Source organism: Rhipicephalus sanguineus, unplaced genomic scaffold (genome assembly GCF_013339695.2).
Source record: "Rhipicephalus sanguineus isolate Rsan-2018 unplaced genomic scaffold, BIME_Rsan_1.4 Seq2261, whole genome shotgun sequence".
Lineage (NCBI taxonomy): Eukaryota > Metazoa > Arthropoda > Arachnida > Ixodida > Ixodidae > Rhipicephalus > Rhipicephalus sanguineus.
The window spans coordinates 14747-39506 of NW_023614812.1; the positions used below are offsets into that span (position 1 = coordinate 14747).

The 24760-nt window shown below is 44.1% G+C and overlaps 1 protein-coding gene and 1 pseudogene across 1 annotated transcript; both read left to right on the forward strand.

Moving 5' to 3' along the window:
• Nucleotides 1–1237: 1237 nt before the first annotated feature.
• On the forward strand, nucleotides 1238–16774 carry LOC119376798 (rab-like protein 3; annotated as a pseudogene).
• Nucleotides 16775–17830: 1056 nt separating this feature from the next.
• LOC119376799 (exportin-4) lies at nucleotides 17831–22250 on the forward strand (the record flags this gene model as incomplete). Its single annotated transcript, XM_037646504.2, has 5 exons — nucleotides 17831–17939; nucleotides 19447–19552; nucleotides 19690–19831; nucleotides 20430–20571; nucleotides 22134–22250. Coding segments are annotated over exons 1-5 (558 nt in total), but the record flags the coding sequence as incomplete, so codon positions are not given.
• Nucleotides 22251–24760: the final 2510 nt, after the last annotated feature.

Genomic DNA, 24760 nt, shown 5'->3' on the forward strand with positions numbered 1-24760 from the left:
CAATCCTTACGGTTATTAATCGACGTCTTCTGACTCGTTCATAGTCGTCTGAAAGTATGAAAAGAATTAGTGTAACCGTACTAACGTAGATAAATACAAACCTTTCGCATCGGAAAGTCGTAACTAGGAAGTATTTGCAATAAAATAGTGTAAATCACTCTCAACGGTCGACTCCTGATAGGGCATGGTGCGATCACTGTACTAAAGACTCACATGGTCCCTTATGCATTAGCCTACGATGACTCGAAGGCGAAATACATCTTCTTTTTTTTCAGTCGATGTATTGTTCCTTCCCCACCCTCTCCGAATGCTTTCTGGGCGAAATATGGTTTTGCACTGCCTAGAGGATCGGAGGCATTGCAAGCTTTCTACACATTACCTGGTTTTGCATTGCCTCCGTGATCGGCCCACCGATCACGGAGGCAATCCGTGATCGGTTTTCTTTTCGATTGCTGTATACCTTTGCAAAGGTTACATTCCGAAAGAAGAGGGTGTAACCTATATAAACAAAATTTAACCTTTAATTTTGTAACCATTAGAAAGGTTACAAATGTAAAGGTTACACTCATGTAACTTTTAGGTTATAGGTGCACAAAAATGTGAAAAAAACTCACCTTTGCATAGGTTACCATATTTAGAGTGTGGACACATTCGCCAGTTTCTCATACTGTTTACCAAGCTGTACTATCGGTGTCAAATGAAACACGAACAGCGGAGCGCATTGCCCAAGCATGAGGAACTGTATAGTGCACGCCGTCCTGTCACCACCATTGACAGACCCGCACACCCGATTTGGCAGCACTGCGCGATCTAAAGCGTGAATGTGGCTCACGAGCGGCAAACCGCATGAGCGTATCGTTAATCATGATGGTGCGAACTGTACCACGCGCACCACTGCTGGCGTTTCGAGCCGATAGTAGTGTAACAAGTTTTAATGTGCATCCAACTCGTCCAATCTACGCTAGTTGTCCGCAGTAACCCGCTGGTCGGTGAAGTTATCAATTTTATTTTGTCGGCAAACGTTTTGTGTTAACAGGACTACATGACTAGAATTGGGAGTGGAGTGTGAATTTTCGTTCAACTCAAGCCTGTTTACACAACGCTAACTTTTATTGATTGGGATTCGCTTCCAAAGCAGCGTACATTCTCTTTAACTCGCTTGGCGGGACGTTCGCGCTTTCACGCAAGCTATTTCAACGCCATCCAGCCCAGTGAGTGACGCTACGAACTCGGGGGCATGATCCTGACCGCGATGGCTGTGCCTGTGGGTATGTAGAAAATACGTTAAATGTTAACGTTTCTTAACCTCATCTAATGCTAGCAGCCATCTAAAGAACTATCAGTAGAAGAAAATACAGCTAGTAGTCGAGGAACGCCGCGTGACACGAGCGAAGTATGACGAAGTATGAACAGGTGTCCCCTACTCTCAAGCCCACAGATACAGAAGAATTTGCTCTGAAATTACACAATTTGACACCCACACACAGGAACTGAGAACAGCATTCTTGCGTCAAAATTATTGACAATGCAATTGAGCGCGCTCGATCCCTGGACCGAGGGGTCACAATGGAAGGGACGGAAATAAAGATAGAATGTCAGGGGCAAATTTAATTCTCACGTACTCCGCCGCAGCCCCTCGGGTAAACTCTATATTAAGCCGCCACTTCAACATACTTCAACAGAGTAGTCGACTCTCTACCGTCTTTCAAACCCACCCAAGGTGGTTTACCGAAGAAATAAAAACCTGAGAGACTTGCTGGTCAGGGCGAAAACACACAAATCCGACCACCATCAGGGCTGTAGACCATGCGGGAAACCTCGCGGCAGGGTGTGCAAACACATGTGACATGGTGACCACAAATGCGGCCGAAGCCTCCTATTCGGACTTTGAGTATAAATTAAAGACGACCTTGATTGCGACTCGTGCAATGTGGTATACAAAATTCGCTGTGAAGTGTACAAGCAGGAATATGTTGGACAGACCGAAACCGCGTTCCGTTTACGTTTTAACAACCACAGGGCACACGTGAAAGGCCTCCCTAATTTGCCGTTCTCTAAACACATTAATCTCCCTGGTCACTCTTTCGAGCACGTAAGTGTTACACTTCTACAATCCGGCTTCCAGAACACACGTACGGGAGCGCGAACAGCGGGAGTTTCATAAACAAATTCAAATATCACTCTCCCACGGAATCAACGAGAGCCCTGGGCGACTGACGTGCCTCCGTGACCAATCGTAGCGCGCAGAAAGGGAATTAATTAATTAATGTATTTATTTATACACACGTCAGTTCAGACGCACGGGACGCTAAGGAAACGATCGAGCGCGTGAAAACAGACCCAATCGTTACCACATGTATCAGCCGGCTCCACTCTTTCTTTTCTCCTTTTTTTCCGATAAATAGGGGGGGGGGTCATTTTAGCCTTGTATCGTGGCCAGAGTCTTCCCACAGCTGGAGCGGGTCGTATGTGTGTACCTAGCCCGGCGCCGCGACCTAACCGCCGAGCCATCTGAACTTGGACGCCGTGTGTGTGATGTGTAGAAGCGACATTTGTCTTTCCCCCTTTTCCTTCGTCCCTTACTCACGCCGCTTTGTATCTACCGTACGAAGATAAGATGGGCATAGCCCGCCGCCTCGCCCGCCTCCGGCGGCTCTCCGCGTCTCCTCCCGCTGTTCTTTCCCTCCCTCGTTTTGTCACTGTTGCTTCCTCCGTTAGTTCTCTCTTTGTTTTTCTAATATTTCTCTCTTTTTTTTTAAGTATCGTCTGGCCTCCAAACGGGGTCGGCGGCCCTTGTGCAGCGGTTCGGCCATGGCCGTTTCATTTCATTTCACTGGCTGGTCCTCCAGCCGAAACTGTCAGGGTAAAATAAATATTTGTTTTGTTTCCTATATTGTAGTACGAAGTTTTTCACAATATATATATATATATATATATATATATATATATATATATATATATATATATATATATATATATATATATATATATAGTACCGTAAAATGCCGAGCAAGCGCCCCTCCCCCCTACTGCCCCGCGGCCACTTTTTTTTCGAACGCTTCGTGCATGTTCAAAAGAACACTGTTGCTACCGCTTCTCTGTGCCTCTCGGCGACAAACGCAACAGCATGCAGCTTCGAATCGCTCAAAAAGAAACGCTGCGCTTCTCTTCGAATACGTGCCGAAAGTAGCAGAGCCTGCTCCGCGTCGTCTGCTTCACATGCCAGTGCTGGTCCCTGCCGCCGCTTGGGGCGCTTTTCGGGAGAGGCGTGATGGTCCGCTTTGGATGGTCCCGGGGCTTACATTTGGGAACTCAGTGGTGTGCATAAGTCAGAGGTACAATCAGGAATGGATGTAAATCAAAGGACGGTGGGCCGCCTCGCGTTGGGCGCTCACGGGAAGACGACAAATGAGGCTGTAAAGGGAGATATGGGATGGACAGGCTTTGAAGTGAGGGAAGCTCAGAGCAAAATGAGATTCGAAGAGAGGCGGAGGAAAATGAAGAACAGTAGATGGGCAGAGAAGGTTTTCAGGTATTTGTATAGAAAAAGCGTTGACACGCAGTGGAGAAAAAGAACTAGGAGGCTCACCAGTAAATATACGGCTAGCAGTGCGGGCGATATGGCAACAAGGAGCATTAAGCGGAAGGTCAGAGAGGCGGAGAGGACTTATTGGATGACCGCGATGGAAAAGAAGCCGGCTCTGAGTAACTACGGAAAGGGAAAAAACGAAATAAGGAGAGAAAGGTTTTATGATAATTCAAGGGGAAGCGCTTTACTGTTTGAAGCAAGGTCGGGCTGCCTTAGAACGCGTAGTTATAAAGCGAGATTCAGTAACGAAGAAGAACAATGTACATGCTGCGGGGGAACTAAGGAAACGATGGAACATGTACTGATTGAATGTGGCGATATTCACCCAGGTATACGTGTGGGCACGAGTCTACAGGAAGCCTTGGGTTTTAGGGACAACAATGGAAAGCTGAACACGTCCGCGATATATCTATAGAAATAAGTAAGAGACGGTTAGAAGTATTGGTGGCAGAAAGGTAGAGATAAAGTACAAAAATAAATAATGGGGAAAAATAAGGTCATTCTGCCTTAAGAGGCAGAGAGATGGACCGTGAATTTATATTTTTTTTTGTATAATAGCATAGATTTAATCAACGTGGATAGGGTATTAGGCCAACGAAAACAAGGAAGTTTCTTTTTCTTTTTTTTTTTTTCTTCGAGCCTGGTGGCAGACATGTCACCGCCCCCGTTATAAAGGGGACGCTCATAGCATCCATCCATCCATCCGTAGCTGGCGCCTTACGACGGCCGCCCGGTGCCTTGCCGACCCGAAAGTCACGGGTTCGATCCCGCCGCGGCGGTCGCATTTAGGTGGAGGCGAAATGCTAGAGGGCCCGTGTACTGTGCGATGTCAGTGCAGGTTAAAGAACACCAGATGGTCAAAATTTATGGAGCCCTCGACTACGGCGTGCCTCATAATCATATCGTAGTTCTGGCAAGTAAAACCCTAGATATTATTATTAATAAGAGAGACAAATAAACGACGCCGTGCATCTGCCGCAAAAAGTGTAAAACTGCATTGGAAAACTAATATGTGCATGCGAGAAAACCTGCAGATACAGAAAAAAAAAAACTGCGGATACAAAAAGAAGAAGGAAAACCGCACTGACACTGCGCGCATGCAAGTTTACGGCATACTACTCAACAACGTATTCATCGTTTTGATAAGGATCAAGGTGCAACTCGAGTGCCGATACGAGTAGCGGCTAAGCAAAAAATGTCAGCATAATAATGATAAAGAAGCTTTCGTTTCATTTTAGCGGGATATTCGCACCATACTGCCCCTCGGCCCTTTATTCTGTGCACAATATGTATGATACCATTTACGAGTAAAATTGTTTGCAAACTTAGCAAAATGAGCCACCTTAATCGCGCTTAGGTAGCTTCGCAAACACTAAATTGTGTGTGTTCAGATACATATAATGCTGCTGCTGACATGTATACAAATACTTTAAACGATTGTTTGTGTATGTTGGAATGCAGAGCTTACGAGAAAATTAAGTAAGGCTTTAGACTGTGTCGCTTCCGGCGTAAGGAAGAGGATTTGTTTTCAACATAACAGATAGTCTACGTCTACCTCTATCGCATAACACATGCACAGGCCGTCAGCTTACATGAGAATTATTATGCTTCCTTAATAAACATTTAGGCAACACCAGCAGTAAAAGCTGCCGAAGCTTTCAAAAAAGAAAAGAAAAGAGGAAAGCTCACCAGCGTGCACTTTATTCCGGACGTATCCGCGCACCGCAAGCGCTTTGGTGTAGCGCGATCGCATGCTGCCGAGCTGCGGCGGGATTCGCAATGGCGGCCATCGTAGCAGACGATGCGCCTGTCCTCACCCTCAGCGGAGCGCGCGGGCATCAAGGCACCCAGCGAGCGACGGAACAGCCGGCGGGCTCGCCGTACACATTTTTCCCAAAGTGCTTCGCGTGCCCGCGGGGGGTTCTGGGATCGCTTGAAAAAGGTCCGCGTTTCAGAGGAAGAGTTATAGAAGAGTGGAGAGGGGGAGGGGAAGCGGAGAGGGGGAAAGGGGGAGAGGAGTGGAGCGGAGGTGTGTGGAGAGGGTATGCGCATGCGCAGTAAGGGTGGTACGCCGCACACCACCACCACCGGTTTGAACTCCGCTGTAAGATGCTTCGTATCTAAAAAGCATTTGGTTTTCACGTTATCGTATGTATGTCGGAGGACTGTAGCCGGCGGTCTTTCCGTGGAATTGCATTTCTCGACAACTGCAGTCGCTTTTCTTCTTTCGGCGCGGAGGAAAGACGCAGCTTTTCTTTGCACGTTTTGTAGTAAGATTTGCAATTTGGGGCGAAGCATTTCCGTCCCATGGTGGCCGCCGCATGAGCGGCACAGTTCGAGCCACCGTGGTTTCAGCCGTGGTTCCAACTTACAAAGTGAGGCTAGTGAGCAGAAACACCGATGCGGTCGCAGGCCTTGGTTTGACAGAGCGCAACAAACGCGACGCATCGGAGCGGATCTCAAGCCGTGGGATCACCTAATCACGACCACTGTGATCTGGCCGTGATCATGACTCGAAGGCTGATTGCGACTGGTTGCGTCGCATAGGGACGCTCTTGCTCTTCGGACGCCTGCACCCACGGACGCCTCCGCATTTATCGAAGATGACCACGCAGAAAGGAAGAGATGCCGCTGCAACGCTAGTTGCGTTGCATGCTTTCGTTAGTGGCGCGTCCGTTCTAAGCGACGGCAACTCTTTAGTGTTGTTCAAGGCCTCTCTGGTGTAATAAATACACCGCGGATCTCTTTCTCAAAAGTTAAAGATGTAAAATAGGAGTTTAAATGCTCGCGACGCACGCTGGCCACATGCTTTCAAATGCGCCGGAGCGAAGATGTCGGCCCAGAGTACCCTTCTGCCACCTTGCGGAAAAGAGGCGGCAACTCGAGCACCTCCGTGACACGCGCGGCGCATAGCATTGGCGAAGCCAACGGGCGAAGCGGCACGTCGGGCCACCTGCCGTGCGACATTTGTTTTCGTGGCCGCTACAGGGAGCGACCGCAGCGCCGCCATTCGGTAGAGCCTGAAACGCCCGTTTTAGGCACTTTTTCTCCCTGAAGACGGCCACTGGCCTAGGTACTGAGGAGAAGAACGCCCCTAGCTCCACTTGTCCCTAGCTTGATCGGCAGCCATAGGCCATGCGCGCTTCACGCCGGTGTCAACCCACGCCAAAGTAAGTTTTTGCATTCGCTGTCCTGCGGTGTTTTCTACCGCGCGACGGAGCAAATGAGTTAAACGGGCCAGGCCTTCTGCCTGGTGTGTTGTGTTTGTGTGCCATTCGCCTTCAAACTCTACCTTTGTGAATTTGCACCCTGTGTGAGCATGGGCCAGTCAGAGTATATGATTAGGGAGTGGATATTCGCCCGGCATCCGGCTGAATTGCGCGAACGGAACTTGGCCGGCAGTGTGTCCTCATTGGCCGGCTGTAGTTCACGTGGTTAATGCCGGCATCCTGTGGCAAAAAGCGCTTTGCCGGCACGGGTATTTGCCGAGTGTCATTTCGCGAGCGGCCCGTCAAGCGAAGAGTGCCGGCATTTTAGTGAGAGAACAATTATATGCCCGGTAGTTTGACTTCCCCCCGCCGGTCGCCACATCTGAAAAACGCACCGCCGTGACGGCAACAGTTGTCCGTTCTGGTTGGCCGGCAGTTTGCTTTTGCGGCCGGCCGTCAAGCGACGAGCGCCGGCGACTTAGCGCACGGGTATTTGCGAGTTTCATTTCGCGAGGCGGCCGTCAGCGAAGAGTGCCGGCATTTAGTGCGGGAAACAATTACATGCGGTAGTTTGACTTGCCAACGCCGTAGCCACGTCTGAAAACGCCCGCCGTGACAGCAACAGAGTTGTCTGGTTGTGGGTTGACCGCAGTTTGCTTTCGCGAGCGGCCGGCCGTCAGCGACGAGCGAGTTTTACTTATCAACAGGCAGCTGTGACTACTACGGACGCACAAGTCGTCCGGCTTGTGGTGGACCGGCAGTTTGCTTTCGCGAGGGCCGGCCGTCAAGCGACGAGCGCTTAGCGCGGAGACAATTATTTGCCGGTAGTTTTACTTATCCATGGTATAGCCTCCCCTGAAAACAGGCTGTGACTACTACGACGGCACAAGTCCTCCTGTTGTGGTTTGACCGGCAGTTTGCTTTCGCGAGCGGCCGGCCGTCAAGCGACTAGCGCGGTGACAATTATTTGCCGATACATGCCGATACATGTCAAGATAGTGTGACGTAGTCCCGCTACGTCGGTGACAAACATGGTGAAATAAAGGGGAAAAAAATCACCGACGATAACGATACCACCTAATATTCTGAGCGCAACTGTTTAGGTGTTATCAGTGCCCTCAGTGATAAAATTCTTGAAGAAGATGTGGAAACAAAGCCAGATTTGCTGAACTGTGGTGTTTTGGATTAGTGCATGGACATCAACCTTGTAAGGCCCTTTTTTCAGCAGTGATGCATGGCTCTCTATAACGACCACAGTGCAGGTGAAACATATCAATGCACCAGTGGGAATGTGAACAGTGTCACGAAGAGCTTGAGAGGTTTGACTATTTTTTGTGATTGGTGTCTCTGCTGGTACCATATACCTTGCACATTGTTGAAGAGGCAGCCAAAAAAGAAACTGTGGCAATGTTCCAAGTGTGTGACTATTATATAGGTCAACATGTGCATGGGCTTTCACATCAACATTGTACAAACAACTTTGTTACTTGTTATTGATGGCTTGCATTGATCATTGAAAGCACCGTGTTGGAGCACCAGCATGTGGGGACGTGGTGTTTGCGATGCCACATTAATGTTATCAAAACATCACATGCATGTGCTTTTGTTATTTGCACACAGAGATGTTCCTGCCATGTTCTTTTCACATAGACGAAACTTGTTTGTCATCAGAGCCACCATCGTGCAGTGCCAGTTCACTGAGAAGCTGCGTCTATGGCATCATGTGCAAGCCATTCTGAAATGACCTTTTGTGTATCAAATCAAATCTTTTATTTCCCAGAAAGAAACAGGTCTGGAGAGGTTCACTGGATAAAAGCTGTTTATGGACAGCTTGACGAGGCCACAAGGCAGTGACCTACCCTATACAAGGCAGTTGGGACAGTGACAAAGATATGTAACAACGATAAATTGACCATAAGCTAACATTACAATACCAAATACGATACTAAACATAGCACAGAAGATATATATATATACTACTACAAAAACATCCCGATACTAAACATAGACGCCAGCAAAAACAAAAAAAAAAAAGAAAAATACAAGGAAAAACCCAACAACCATATAATATACATACGGCAAAAAAATTTTAAAAATAATCATCAAAAACAAAAAAAAAAAAGAAAAAATACAAAGGAAAAACCCAACAACCATATATACACAGAAGATATCGCTCCTTGTGTAAAAAAATAGACGCCAGCAAAAACAAAAAAAAAAAAGAAAAAATTTAAAAAATAATCACGAAAAACCCAACAACCATAACACCACTATCGGCAAAAAAAATTTTAAAAAATAATCACGAAATATCAGGGAAGAAATATATACAAAGCTCCTGTGTATGATACAATGCTGCATCAGATGTCAAATTATACAGACAAAGAAAATTATACAGACGCTGTTATTGCTATATGTTTTCCATCATATACCTACTCAGTACAATATGGATGCACACACTGAAAGAAAAATGAAATCGTACAAGAACAACCCATTTCACAACGTCAAAACTTTAGCCTATATTACAAAAAAGGATACAAAAAAGGATCGCAGTTCTTTTAATGAGAAAGCTGTTTTACGTGACTTTATTGAGAATGGTTGGTAGATTGTATTGCATTTATTGAGAATGGTGGTAGATTGTATTGCAATATTTGTGATTTGTAATTATTTCGAAACCTCACTATTTCTTGGAACAAACCAAACATCACTATTTCTTGTTCTTAACAAAACGTTTTTGCAGTTAGACATGCGGTATTTTTAATGAATTGTTTTAAACGAAATGGAAGAGAAATAGCAAGATCGCAGAATGCGAAAGGTATACATATATTCAACTTTAATAATACCGTAGTCCCAACACACGAGTTGCGTTGATGACAAATAATCTAAATTAGCTACATGTCTAATAACCTTTTTCTGTAGGATCTGAAGTTTCATTATGTTAGTTTTTGTCGTGGTGCCCACACCAAACTGCAGTAATTTATGTGCGAAAGAAAAAGAGCATGGTATATTTGCAATTTCACTTTTGCGGGTAAGATATGTCTGCAACGAGCCAGCACACCGACTACACTAGAGGCTTTTTTGCAGATATCGACGACCATGCAACAACAAAAAAGTGAGAAATGTCATGGAGACAATGAAGGGTTTGACTGGCACTGTAGCTGGTATCATACCCCCCATCCATCTGATTTGAGGTAGCCAAAGAAGAAACTGTGCAATGTTCCCACTGCAGGTGACTTTTGACAATATTTATGTGCATATCTTGACCTTTGACAATATTTATGTGCATATCTTCCATGTTAAAATTGTTTAAAACTGAGACGTGCTACTTTTTTATATCAACCTGACGTTACCTGTTGTGTAGAGTTTGACCTCTACTAATTGCCATTATCATACCCCCATCTGATTTGAGGTAGTCAGAGAAGAAACTGCAACGTTCCCACTGCAGGTGACTTTGACAATATTTATGTGCATATCTTCCATGTTAAAATTGTGTAAACTAAGACTTGTGTTGCCTTTTATAACGCCTGAAATTACTTTTTGTGTACCGCGCAATAAGAAAAAAAAAAGCAAAGTGAGGAGTGTGTTGTCGACATTCAAAGACAAATTCAGGATAAGATGGAAGCTTGCAGAGATTTAAAAAATCATCGAAAAGGCATGTTGCTAGAGCCAACATTTCGACAGGTGGACTTGTTATCATCAAGGCTGCCCTGACAAAGCAGGCCGTTTGTTGAAATGTTGGCTCCAGCGACATTCCCAGGCCAAGGACTTTTTCATCTCATAGAAACGCAGAAGATGTTCAGTAGCGCCTTTGCTGATATCATACATAGCCTTCCATGTCATCAGAGGCAGCCAACGAACAAAATATGAAACTTTCGTGTGAGTATTGTGCATTTCAGAATTTTTCGTAATTCTAAATGTATGACATTTATTTTGGCAACATAGAAATAAAAATTGAAACACGACCCCCCCCCCCCTTTTTTTTCCCTCAATGTGCATATGAAAGGCAACGGTACACTTGCGAAGTTCGCAGGCATTCTAAGTGGAGGATATACCGTCAGGTTCTAACTGAGTTAAACGAAGTAAGAAACAGCGCAAATGCCGGTCAAACCACAACCGGACGACTTTTGCCGTCGTAGTAGGCACAGCATGTTTCAGGGGACGCTATACCAGGATAAGTTAAAACTACCGGCAAATAATTGTCTCAGCGCTGAGTGCCGCGCGCTCGTCGCTTGACGGCCTGCGCTCGCGAAAGCAAACTGCATGCCGGTCAAACCACAACCGGACGACTTGTGCCGTCGTAGTAGTCACAGCTGCCTGTTTTCAGGGGAGGCTATACCATGGATAAGTAAAACTACCGGCAAATAATTGTCTCCGCGCCAAAGTGCCGACGCTCGTCGCTTGACGGCCGGCCGCTCGCGAAAGCAAAACTGCCGTCAAACCACAACCAGACAACTCTGTGTGCCGTCACGGCGTGCGTTTTCAGACGTGCGACGGCGTGGGTCAAATGCTGGCACTCTTTGCTTGACGGCCGCTCGCGAATATGAAACTCGATCGCAAATACGGTGCGCTAAGTGCCGGCGCTCGTCGCTTGACGGCCGGCCGCAAAGCAAAACTGCCGGCCAAACCAGAACCGGACAACTGTTGCCGTCACGGCGTGCGTTTTCGGATGTGGCGACGGCGTGGGTAAGTCAAACTACCGGCATATAATTGTTCTCTCACTAAATGCCGGCATCTTCGCTTGACGGCCACTCCCGCGAAATGACACTCGGCAAATACACCCGTGCCGGCAAAGCGCTTTTGCCTCAGGATTCGCATTAACCACGTGACTACAGCCGGCCAATGAGGAGACACTGCCGGCCAAGTTCCGCTCGCGCAATTCAGCCGGATGCCGGGCGAATATCCACTCCCTAACTGAAATGCGATCGTCCATTCGCATACAGGCAACTCATCCGCAGATCGTTATTGTTCCCTTGTTTACTTTCGTATCTCTGTTTTCCTTTAGTTGCACGAGTACCGCGAGGGAACCGCGTCTCAAAAGACGTACTTCGTCGAACTGTGGGACATTGGTGGATCCAGCAGTCACAGCAGCGCCAGAGCCGTCTTCTACAACTCGTTTCACGGTAAGATCACCGCCCTAGAGTGTTTGTGAACGTCTTGAAGACAGTGCGGAAAACGACACGACAAAATAAGAGAGGAGGACACACCACAGTGCCGAAGTCGCGACCAAATTTCATTTGAAAATACGAGCACAATTAAATACTGACAACCTGCCACCCTTGTGACCACTTCACGCAGGACGTCAGGAGGCACCATTCTGAATCCTAAAAAACCAACAAGCATAAAAAAATTCCGATCACTTCCACGGGACAGCCTCAAATAAGATTGCCAGGGTCCTGAACGTTCCAAGAAGAAACAATATTCACTATCATGCAAAACAATGGAGGGAGAGCTAATGCACTGCTCAGCCTTCTTTCTAAGTGAAATGCCTCAATGATTTCTCTAGTGATCTTCTAATGGTGAACTGCTAGCACTTCAGTTTCTTGAGTTTCATATTGGTTTCTTGAAACATTCAGGACCATAGCAATCTTCTTTGCGGCTGTTCACATGGAAGGGATGGGAATTTTTTTATGCTCGTTGTTGCTTTTTAGGATTCAGAATGGTGTCTTCTGACCTCATGTGTGAAGTGGTCACATGGGTGACAAGTTGTCAGTATTTAAGTGTGTTTGTACTTTAAAATAAAATTTATGTGAGTTCAGTGCTGTGGTGTGTCCTATATTTTTGTCCATGTCGTTTCTGCACTGTTTTCAAGATGCTCAAGAACTGTTACCAACTAGCCAAGCTATCAATTCTTCTATGGTGTTTGGTCGGTTTACAGGCGAGAAGAATAAAAGTTTAGCAAGTATTGTTCTAATATAGCTAACCTACACAGAATCACACCTTGGGGGCTGTTCTGAGGTGATATCTTATAATGGTTATGAAAGCGAACCGTCATAGGATGGCACTTCTGGAACACCATCGAATTGCACCGTATGTCAACTCATGTAATAGTGGCAATTTGAACAAATTAAAGGGGCTGTAGCGGCCTCTGAATGAATCGGAGCTGACAGGCAGTGCATTCGATGATGCCCAGAATTGCTTCTCTCTGATGGTTCATTTCAACCACCAATGGATTGCTCACAGTACCAGAGAAGATTGTTTCGAGTACTAAGTGTCATAACAAGCAACTGAGTACGGTATTGAAGTTACACCACGCAAAGTGTACGACCAGAGCACTAGCCACTCAGGGAAAATAAGCCGCTGCTTTCTACATATGCATTACAAACAATGACAGCACTGATCATCTTCAAAATTGCCAAAAACAAAAAGTATTTTTTGAATGTCAAGTCATAGCAAAAGTGGTGGGTTTATGCGAAAACAAGAAGTTGTTTCACTCAACACAGAAAGGTAAACACAATTTCGATGTTTCATTTGTATACCGAATACTGCCATGTAACATATTGGTGTGCTGGCAGCGGTAAAAAACGGAAATGCATATACAACAAGAACGTTCATGCCGACAACAGACAAAAAATGAAGTTGAGTCACTGGTGACACTAAAAGCACAGACATGTCAAATGCTATAGCTATTGGCTAGTGCAAGAAAAAAAAAAAGAAAAAAGCCTGCTATGCTAAGCATGCATTGGAGGGGGTTGGAGCCACCTCGATCCCTGCCACCATTGCTATAACTTCTTAAAAAAACTTCAAATAAACTGTCGATGCACACATTCGTTCTTGTCCCTTCGCACTGTGTAAGGCGTACAAGTGATTGAAATAAAGAAAATAAAGTATTCTAATGCCTACATACGTGAAAGGACCATCCCCTGATGCCGTAGATACAAAGCAGAGTAAGAACACTGTAGTGACATAGCACTCCAGTCTGGAAAAATATTAATATAGCACACTCACGTCATGTTTGCAGAGACCCATCTGACGGCACTCTAAATTGTCTACTATGGTGGTATAGTGGTTACGGTGCTCGGCTGCTGACCCCAAAGTTGCGGGTACGACGCCTGCCATGTCCGGTCGCATTTCGATGGAGTCAAAATGCTTGAGGCCCTTGTACTGCATGGTTTCACGTGCACGTTGAAAAACACCAGATGGTCTATAATTCAGAACCCTGCACGAAGGCATGCCTCATAATCATATTGTGGTTTTGGCCACAAAAAACATCACAAATTATTATTATTATTATGATGCTCTGAATTGAACATCACAGATTTTTTAGGCGTACATATGAATGTGTCGACTAATGTACGATCATAAACTTCATCAAGAAATGCTTTCCAATCAGCTACAGTTTTCCGAGACCAGGCTGCTTCCAATGTGTATAAAATGACAAAATCGCTGCATGCCACTTGAGATTATCTGTCGCATGCCCAAGGTAAACCAAGAGACAGTTAGGATAGTACAGGTAATAATTAAGTACGCATGCATTACATATAAGTGTCTAGTACATCAGGCCACAATTTTCACATTTCCCGCTGTGTTTGAAGCCGTAGGTTAGTATATGAACATCTGCGATCAAAACTGAAGCCATGATTCTAAACAGCAGTATTAGTGAGGGATAGCAGTAATAGATGGTGCTTCACAAAATTGTGAAATGATCACATGGACATTTTGATGCATCTGTGCGTTGTACCTCCTTTCAGGTCTTATCCTTGTTCATGACTTAACCAACAAGAAGTCACATGAAAACCTAAGAAAGTGGCTTTCTGAAGTTTTCTGCAAGGACTGCCCATCCAAGAAGGCAAATGGGTAGGCTGTGAACTTTTTTGTTACCTACTTTTCTTGAACTTCTATAGCTGGAATAAAGTTATTTATTTATTACATTCTGCTGGCCTCAAAAATAAGGCTGTACCTAGATCGGGAACATAACTATAACTATGACAAATAGTTCCAAGCAAGTTAATGGGGAATATTTTCTGTTAATAGTAGCACCCTAATTGAGGACTTTCCCAAGAGGTCATTTCGCTACCCTGAAAAGAAATATGCATTAACAGAAATAAAAATGCTGTGCGGATGCTATATAGGAGAAACATATATAGAAAACAATTATGGAACAGTAGAGGGAGCTGTAAAACAATATATACAATTCAGTATTCTCCTAATATTGTTTGTCAATTTATAAATAGAGTCAGTTGGACTACTGCTAATGGTGTATTTAAGAAGTGTGCTCCAATTTCTTATTGTTTGCAAAAAAAGTGAGCGTTTAAATTGCGTAATTGTGGTACCTAAATTTTATTAGATGTCTGCTATGTTTTGTTCGTTCGTGACTATTGCCTTTGATGCATTATTATCTCAAGATATTTATATTAGGCATCATTAGCTGTAAAATCGGTATAGATTGTAATCGTTCAAACTAAAAGTGTGAGCAGAGAAATGGTTAAAATGAATTGTGAATTCCTAATTTGGTGTTTATTATCATGCACTACATTGTGCATTATCGGAAATTACTATGCTGCAGGCAACCAGTGAAGTTTGCTCGTTGTGAACTCTTGGGTTCTAAGATTGTGTACTCCGTTCAATTTTGTAGAATGCTCGAGTTGATCAAGAGATGTTGCTGACAGCCAAGTCCCAATCCTGGTTGTGGCTACTAAGGTGACCTTGTGCCTCAGACAGCTGGACGGGCTCTGGCTACTGTAGCCGTGAATGTGGCACTGACCAGGTGCTTCTGGTATGTTCCAGCAGGTTTATTTTGTTATCATAACATTCGGTCTCATGCTGAGGCTTACTACACAAGGGTTTGCTAAAAATGTATTACAATGCCTGACCTTGCTACCAACCAATCAATCAATCAATCAATCAATCAATCAATCATCATCAGTCAATCAATCAACCAACCAACCAACCAACAACCAACCAACCAACCAACCAGTCAATCAATCAATCAATCAATCAATCAATCAATCAATCAATCAATCAATCAATCAATCCAATCAATCAAGTTCACTTACTGTCCCTTCTGATTTTTGCATGAGCTTTATGTACCATCGCTTTGTCTTCAAGATTGTTGTTTTGTGACAGAGCTTTTGGCTGCCATTAATGCATGCCTTCCATTTCAAGAACAATAAGAAAAGATATGTTAAATTACGCTGAGGTAGGATCTTGGCAATAAAATTTGTATGAACTTGCCACCTGTCCAATAATAAATTACCTTTCAGAAAATAAAAAAACATCTGCACATATAACTTGCACAAATAAGTGCGCACATTTTTTAAAAGCAATTTCCAAAGCAAAACTTTAGAATTGCAATGTGATTGTGCATTTCTGGGCCTTGCGTGCAGGCTTCTATCACGATTATGCTCACTGCTGCTCTCTTTTTAATGCGAGATGGGCTCAGGCAAGGCAACTTTTGCCTTTGGGTCTGACTTCACGGCAACAGTTGAATATGTGCATTCCTGTGAAGCGACATGTAAAGATGAAATTTCTGCCAAAGTTCACCCAGTTTGTGTAACACGTGAAAATCTGGAATATTTAGTCACTATTTTCGCAGTGCCCATTTTATATACATTATTATGCTCTCTTTGTTTGGAAAAAGATATCTTTTGTGTGGTATAGATAGAATCAATGTCCTTACTGCTTTCTACGTCATTCCAGGACAATCACAATCCAAAGACTCTTTCACCTGGCTCCAGTAATGCCCTCAAGGTAACTAGGTTCCTGGACAAGGTGGTGGAGCGACGCTTCCGTAGCGGAGCAACTTCTCCTCCAACATCTGCCACACTGCCCGTGGTTGATCGTCGGCGAACCAAGCTTTCACATTTGGACTGAACGAACTGGCAAAAGACTATGTGTTTAAATATTCTACCCTCATGGGACACGCATGCTGTGTGCATCTGTTAATATGAAGTAGCAATACCGTTCTTATAACGGAACTCTGACCACGTGACTGATTTTGACAGACAATGACTCACATGAACACAGATGCCTTTGCTTAGATTACTAGCAGTACATCTAAAGAAGTAGTGAATGATTATTGAACAGACTTTCACGAAACAAGATTGGTGTTTTTTCGCAATTTGTGCTCTTGTCTTCTGCTGTAAAGAGTACTGCTTCGTAATTTGATATGGGAACGTACTGAACAGACAAATATGTCTCTTTTGTGCACATTGCATCCAGAGAACTACGACACCATCTTCGCCATCCACTTTTATCTGTATATATTTTTCAATATAAGAAGGTAAAAATTGTGATTTTTGTTGTCTGGCAGCCTGAATTTCAAGAACTTGCTTGTAGTTGCATAAGTGATTAATACAAAAAAATGGTCTTCTTTTGGACGAAAACATTTCCTTTGAACAAGTGTACTCATTTGCGGGACCCTATGAAGACAATAAGGTTGAGCTGCCCACAAGTCATGTTACAAACTTGTCTGCACACAAATTCTTGTTGGCACGTAGCATTTACGTCTTTAGAAAACAACAGATACAACAGAACAAAAGCTACAAAGTAAGCACAACAAAATGAAACAAGCCCAAGAGAAGCACTGCTAGGAAGGATTGTGTAGAGGAATGCTGGGTAAAAATATGGTTATGCCCCTAATGCACTTTAGCTCAGTGGCTCACAAGTGAACCCTCGTAAGTGCGCTTTTTGAAAAAAAAAAAACTGCCTTTTGCCAACAACGCAAGCATAATTTGCGCAAATGTGTTTGTATTTACTCAAGGAGTTTAATTTTGTTCTGAAAAAAGTTGCAGTGCGAAAATTTTGGTTTTCTGTTCAATCAAAATCTCACACATTTAATATTTGACAAGGTTCGTCGCTCTGGTTATTTAGAAGTTGATCCTTGACCAAGACGATGGAAAGTTATTTTTTATGTTGAGACATGGTAACGATTATAGGGAATGTTATTGCTAAAACGTGGCAATAAAGAGTAATAAAACCCGGACGCTTCAGAAAATTGCAAGATCTCTTGCCTCCTGAATGCGCACTTTGTGCGATTTCGCATAAAGGACGCGTTTGTCCGCGTTCTTGACAAGAGCCGGCGTCGCTGTTCTTTGGCTTCGGAGGGCCAACACGCGGTCTCTGTTGTTGAAGCCAACTCTGGCCACACTGGATTCAACATGGCGGCGCACGTCATGCAGGAGCTAGAAAGCTCCGCACAGATTCTCCTGGTACGTAAATTTTGATATTTTTCCACCACCATCCGTTAACTAGGTCATGAATTTTACGTGTGTTTTAGATGCACATTAGCTTTCACGCCTTCTCGGATTTAGCCGGTGGATGCCACTATTAGGTTATTGTTTCTTGCCCCTATCCAAACGCTTGCCTCCTTGTATAAACAAAATTGAATGAGACGTCCTGTGATTCACATATTCTCGCAGTTTTCGGCGCTATATTAACTGCGCGTTAGTGCTAGTGATTTGACTTATTCTGACATACCAGAACTGCGTTGTCTTTTCAGCGCGCGGTCGGCCTAGTTTCAATGGGACCGGAGAAAATTGATTACACGGCCAACGCGTCAATTTTTTTATATGCGCTTTTGTGACCGCTTGCTGCTACTTCGTGATCTATCGCATTGCTTACGAGAACGCTGTGTGAAATTATTGCGCTGGAACAGAGCACTACCCGTGTGAACAGGAACCGGACAGGTTCTACTTATTTATAGACAAATCACGTGCTTTGACGTCACTAGGATCAACAGTCGTTGACATGCCACTGTTAAGATTTTCGGTGCAGTGGTGTTGATTGCGCCTTGCCAGGCTGTGGCAGAGTTTATAGTATGACGTTGGGTTGTAGGGCGCGTACGCAAAAATGTAAGCACATATTAGTGTAACGAACAGCGGTTGAACATTACCCATGTGTTGTGCATATTAATCTTCTACCCCATACTCATTTGACGTTGCAGTTGCTCATTTCATTCCCAGTAATTGGTGAGCAGAACACTGTTATCTGCAAACTCTAAGTTGATGGGATATCTGCCAATTGAGTATGCCAACTTGGTTACCAATGATCTCTTAGGTAACAAATATTCTAGGAGTGTTGCAAATTATCTAGTGGGTAAATACCTTTGGTTTGTTTGTGCCCTCACACACCTGTTGAAGTTTAAAAGGGACAGTTATCTTACATAATTATAATGCCATGTTAAATTATATTAGTGTGCTCTTGCACGGTGTGTTATGTTCAGTTCTCTGGGCAGTGCTTGAGTAATGAAACAACTTGAGTTCTTCGTCTGATTGTACTCTCCTGGATGTGCTGTCATGGCGGTTCACTGGTAGAGTGAGCAATTTACCTGGTATAGGTTATCAAGAAAAAACATAACCCATCTGCCAGGTAAAAGTGTATCATCCACAGAACAACGTTATTGGGGTCTGCTGCATGACTATATGTGACAAAAATAGAGGTCCCTGTCATCTGCTTGATGCATTCTACATTTGTGAAGGCAGAACAATTTTGTATGATAATAACAAATGAAGGGTACAAATGTGAAAACTGTGCTCTTGCTTTATAATGCTTGTATCCTGAACACACTGTCATAGTTGTTGGCAGAAAACATTTATGGACAGTGGTAATCAAAACCATCAGCTCTTTCTTCTTGCTTTGCTTACATCTCACAGCAAGTGCTCCTTCTAGCTGTAAAGCGTCAATTTGTGCTCTGTCTTTTGCATGTTTCCACTCCAGGCTCCACCTAATCAAGTGACAGCTGAGCAACGACATGCGGCTGAAAGAACATTTCTGGACTTTCAAAATACTCGAGCTCCATTTGAGCTTTGCAAATGCATCTTGGGTGAGTTCCATCCACATTGTGCAAAGGCCATAAGATCCTGTATTCTCGCGTTTGCAGGCTTGTGGGCCTTCTTTGTGGAGTGTGTCTGTTTGCCGCATACAACAGAGCATTTCCTGCTCATTTCTCTGCCCCCACAGAAACCAGTGCTGTGGGTTACGTGCAGTTCCAGGCAGCATCCTTACTCAAGCAGGGCCTCATCCGCGAGTGGAAGTACATGGAGCCGGGACAGTGGCAGGCGCTATGGCAACACCTGCTGCAGCTGCTAGCATGCAGGCCGAAGTGCGTGATGTCACAATTTTTTAATTGCAGGTTCTTGAACCTAGCAACATGTTAAAAAGGTTGGGCGTCCAAACACAGACACAAGAGAGAAGTCAAGGCACTGCAAACGCTGCGGCGTTTGTGGTGTCTGGACTTCTCTCTTGTGTCCGTGTTTGCGCACCCAATATTTTTAACATGAGTACCTGCCATCTAGCTCAGCCCTCTGTTATTCTAGCTACATGTTTCGATTCAGCAAATGAAAGGAGCTGCTTGGCAGCCTTCATTTCACTACTTGTGCCAAATACAGACACCGTCAAACTCAGCCCGAACAATGGAAGCACATCCTATAGCAGCTTAGCAATAAACATGGGCTATAAAAGGGTATTCAGACATAGGAGAAACTCTCCTCTTAGCTGCAGGAAGAGCACATTATGCAACCTCTATGTCACGTCGTAGCACTTAACTGAGATGGCAGCACTCAACTGAGACACCCCACGTGCCCTTGCACAGTTCCCATAATTCGAGTCTATCCCTTTCTAATGTCCTTTGGCCTGCTGGCTATCGACACTTGTCAGAATTTTTTTCCCTCTAAAGTATTTTCTGCCGTGTTATTGTACAGCATGGAGAACTACGTGCGCGAGGAACTGGCATTGGTGCTGGCCCTTGGCTCCAAGCGCGCCAGTGTGGAAGATGGTGCTGACGCCCTGAACGATATTCTCCAACAGTCGACGCAGATGGTGGCTTCTGGAGAGCAGCACCTGGTCAGTGAGCTTTTCTCTCTTGCATTTATTAACTGCTCTTATGGTGAGCTAATTTGTACACGTACTTCAGCAGCACTAGCGGCATTGCCATTGGGTCTCAATTTAGGACAGTGAAGGAAAGAAGACAAAAACGACCACAGCATTTGTGCTGTGCAGTGAGCTCTGTCACTCACTGGGACGCTACACATCTCGCAGGAATTCCTGAATTGTGTGCTTCTCGCAGTTTATGCACTTACAGTGTGATATGCAACATGGAGAAGTAAGCTCTTGCAATGCTTAAAGTGGTGAGTTGCGCTTGTTGGTACATAATTCTGGCACACTGCAGCGCAAAAGAACACAACGGATGGAACACGAACGACGACAACAGTGCTCGTCGTCGTCGTTCGTGTTCCGTCTGTTGTGTTTTTTTTGCACTGCAATGTGCCAGACTCTTGCGATGCGTTCACTTGCAAGGCGACAGGCTCTCCTGAGGTAGAGGGAATGCAGACTCTCATTTGTATCTTTGAGTTATCTTACCAAGGTTCTATGATGCACATCGCCTCCAATGCACGACAACACACACCTTCATCGCCACATTCTTTAAAAGTGACTGTGAATTGATTACATAATGTCTTAACCCTAGATATATGATGTCAGGTGCATGCGGAGCAGGCTGAAAGTGTTTAATCATACTGTTATTACCAGTCTTTGAAAAAAAGTGACAATAACTTGATATAGGCTTTTTATGTCCTCACATATGACAAAAAGCAACTGTGCAGTGCATTTTGAATGAGCATGAAAAATGAACAGGAAAATTCGGGATGCGGTATCAGTGTAACAATCCACTACACACACTGCAATCCGCATCTCTGTGTTAATGCAAAGTAAATCAGCTTTAACTATACATTAAACAAAAGAAATGGTTAGATACTTTCTTCCACATGTATACATGGAGGTCTTGTTTCTGGTACCTAATAGCGACATGTAAATAAAGCATGAATGCAAATATTTATATTATGCTGATCTGTCATGTGAACCAACTTGAAAAGCAATCCTTCAAGCTGTCTTCATGCTTCCGGAGGCTGTAACAACTTACATTGGTTTAATATTTTTCAGCCATTGTCACCGCGCGATTTTATGCACAAGTCTTGTTTGTTTGTAGTGCCCAGACCTCGTGAAACGCCACATTTCTTGCGTTGTATTTTCTCATGTCGTCAGTACTGTGGAGGTTCCTGCAAAAATTTGTGGGCTATCGGTTGCATTAGAGATTCACCAGTTTGCAATTATTGCACATGTGCATGTAAACACTGCCTTCGTATGTTTCAAAAGCTGTGATGATAGCCTAGAAATTTTGGTAATAGAGGCACGATAAGTACTATTAACAGTACAAGTACATTTGAAGCCACAAGCATGATTTGGCAACTTAATGTACTACGCATCATTTCTATGGTAGCTGAATACTTCGAGTGGCACAGTTCACTCTGGTAATTTTTAGTAGGAATCTGTGCAGCCAGTATAAACAAAGAAACTACAGCACTTTCAGTGCACCGCCAAGTTATTAATATATTTGTTTTCTCTTTCAGCAATCTCTTGGATGCTCTCTGCTAAGTGCTTTGTTGGTCGAGTTCTCGAGTTCCACACGAGCAACAGATGTTGGCCTCACGTGGGAAGTTCATCTCAGAGCCAAGAAGTCGTTTGAAGTAAGTATTAAGCTTGTTTGTCCTTGCTGGGTGCGATTACAGTCTGTAACTGTTACAATTGGACTCCCACATGACATACTTTGGAATATAACAGATTGCACTTAAAGTTCAGTGTATTCTGCGTGTGCTGTGCTTGCAAAAAGTTTTGCATATCCACATTTTAGAAATAAGCTACGCAATTGCACTAGAACTTGCTTTTTGTTGTTCTTGTTTACTTTCAATATTAAAATTTTTTTTTTGCTGCATTGGCATCCTGGTTCCAATAATCAAGGACTAAATACATAGCAGGCTCTAAGTACATAGTTGTACTATATGCAAAGGTCACAACTGTGTGACCTCATCCTTGCAGAGAATGGACCTTGGATTTAGCAGACCTTGCTTGTTGGATTATCATGGTCCGTTGTAGTGAGCATTCACTGTACTGTACTGGCCATTGTAAAGTATACTTTCAGTAAAGTATACTTTACAATGGCTTTACAATCTCTTAACTGTAATCGCTGCTTTATTGGAACAACTGCCTCTAATATGATTGGTTTCGTACTTGAACTCCGCACCTCTGTTCATCTCTCAGTAAATGGCAACTCCTGTTAAACAGAACATATTTTCCTGGCCCCTTCAGGTTCCATTTAATGAGAGTCTACTGTATGTTGGAGCTATTTCATGCCAAACTCCTTGGAAACCTGTTGCCCGTGGAAGGATAAGATGTCAGCCGTTTATTTCATAAATTTCCTGCAACTAAAGAGCTTGAAAGATCTTGTCGATAAATTTCAGTGGAATATAAAGGGGCTCTGCAACACTTTTTCAAGTTATCATCGAATGGCTTCATTAAAGGAGGTTATCGCCTCACGAATCGACTGCCGCAGAAAGTTTCAGAATCCGTCAAGTACGAGTGGAGTTACTGGGGTTTGTCGCATGCTTCAAGTGCTTTCTTCTATCCTCTTATACCGCGAGCATGCTGAAAGCTACACGGGGGGAGCAGTGATGATAAGGGGGCAAGAATATTTCGTCAGCGCACGTTATGAACTTGAGCACTTTCTTTTCTGTTTTTCTTTGAACGGGCGGCTTACTTTCAATGTGATCGTGAGCGCACACGCGGGTATGTGGCGGCATCCTGCGGTAGCCGCGGTAACTATGCAGCTCACGATGCTCAAATCAGCTAATCACAGTGGTTATTGGGTTTATGGCGTGATCATTTGGGGTTTATGGCATCATTTGTCGAGGAAAGAGGGAACGATTTCTAGCTGACTTTCAGAATTAATTGTGAATTCCAGACCGCGTGCTGCACTATGATGTTTGGCTTGCGTGTTCTCAGGAGCCTCGACTAGTCGACAGGGTTTTCTGACTATGCTGCAAAGTGTTGCAGGGCCCCGTTTAAACACATAACTTGGGAAATAAGCAGCACATAGAATGTGGTGCTTACGTGAGATTTTGTTGAAATCTTCATTTTTGCTATCACTGCCATGTCTATATTGTTGGTAATTTTGACATAACTAAAGCAAGCCACTGGCTCTTGTTTCGGCTTGCATTAGTTTGTCAAAATGCAACATTTAAGAGTACTGCAGCATTGAGATGGCTTCATCGTGAACAGCACCAAATAAAACACCTGTTGTACATATATTGAATATTCTGTTCCCTTTCGAGAGATATCTTCATAAAACTCTTGGCTGTATTTTTGTTGGTTTTGGCCTCCGGCTGTTTCCGATATTGATGCTTTAATAGGCACGAGCCATAATGGTTTGTACCTTTGAACCCAGGCCAACATCTGCGTAAGGTGTTCCAGTTCTGCCAACAGGGCCTTCGGGAAGCAGCCAATCGCCTGGGACTGGTCCAGTGCGTCCGAGGACCGCAACTTGCTACGTCGCTGCTCCTGCTTTCAGAACAGCTCTTGTCGTGGAACTTTCAGTCTCCATGCTGTGTATCCTTTGATTTAACTTGTAATGACCGGCCGGAAGTGGCTTAAATCCACTCAACGGCTAGAATGTTATTTCTGCAAAGCTGCCATGTCTCGAAAGGAATGCGTAAATTTGACAGCTCTTAAGGATAGGTTAATGAAGGTGTTGTTGTCAGCATTCATGATTAAGGGGTTAGTTATTATATTTCTTGGAAATTTGTGTAAGGCTGTAAAATATTGCTGGAGGGTACTATGGCACTGGTGAATATAAGTGTTGCCATATTCGTTGTGTGGGGAAAACTGTGGTAATATTTCGTCGAGAGGCCATATGCCAACGGGGCTTTTCTTTTGCCTGATGATAGGTGCACGAGCACGCCTTGATTTGAAGGGAACAATATTCCATGCGGTCTGCAGAATAGTGGTGCTTATTTATTGCTTTTACACTACTATTGCAAGCGTAGACCTGTTTTTGTTCCCCTTTTTCTGCGCTGAAGTAAAAAAAAAAAACTAGCATCAGCAGTCTCTACTGCTGCCTGTGTTTGAGAATATCTGCCCGCCTTTAAAATTCTCTTGTAGCCTTTAATTTCTCAAGAATTCTTCCGAAAATGGAGGCAGTATG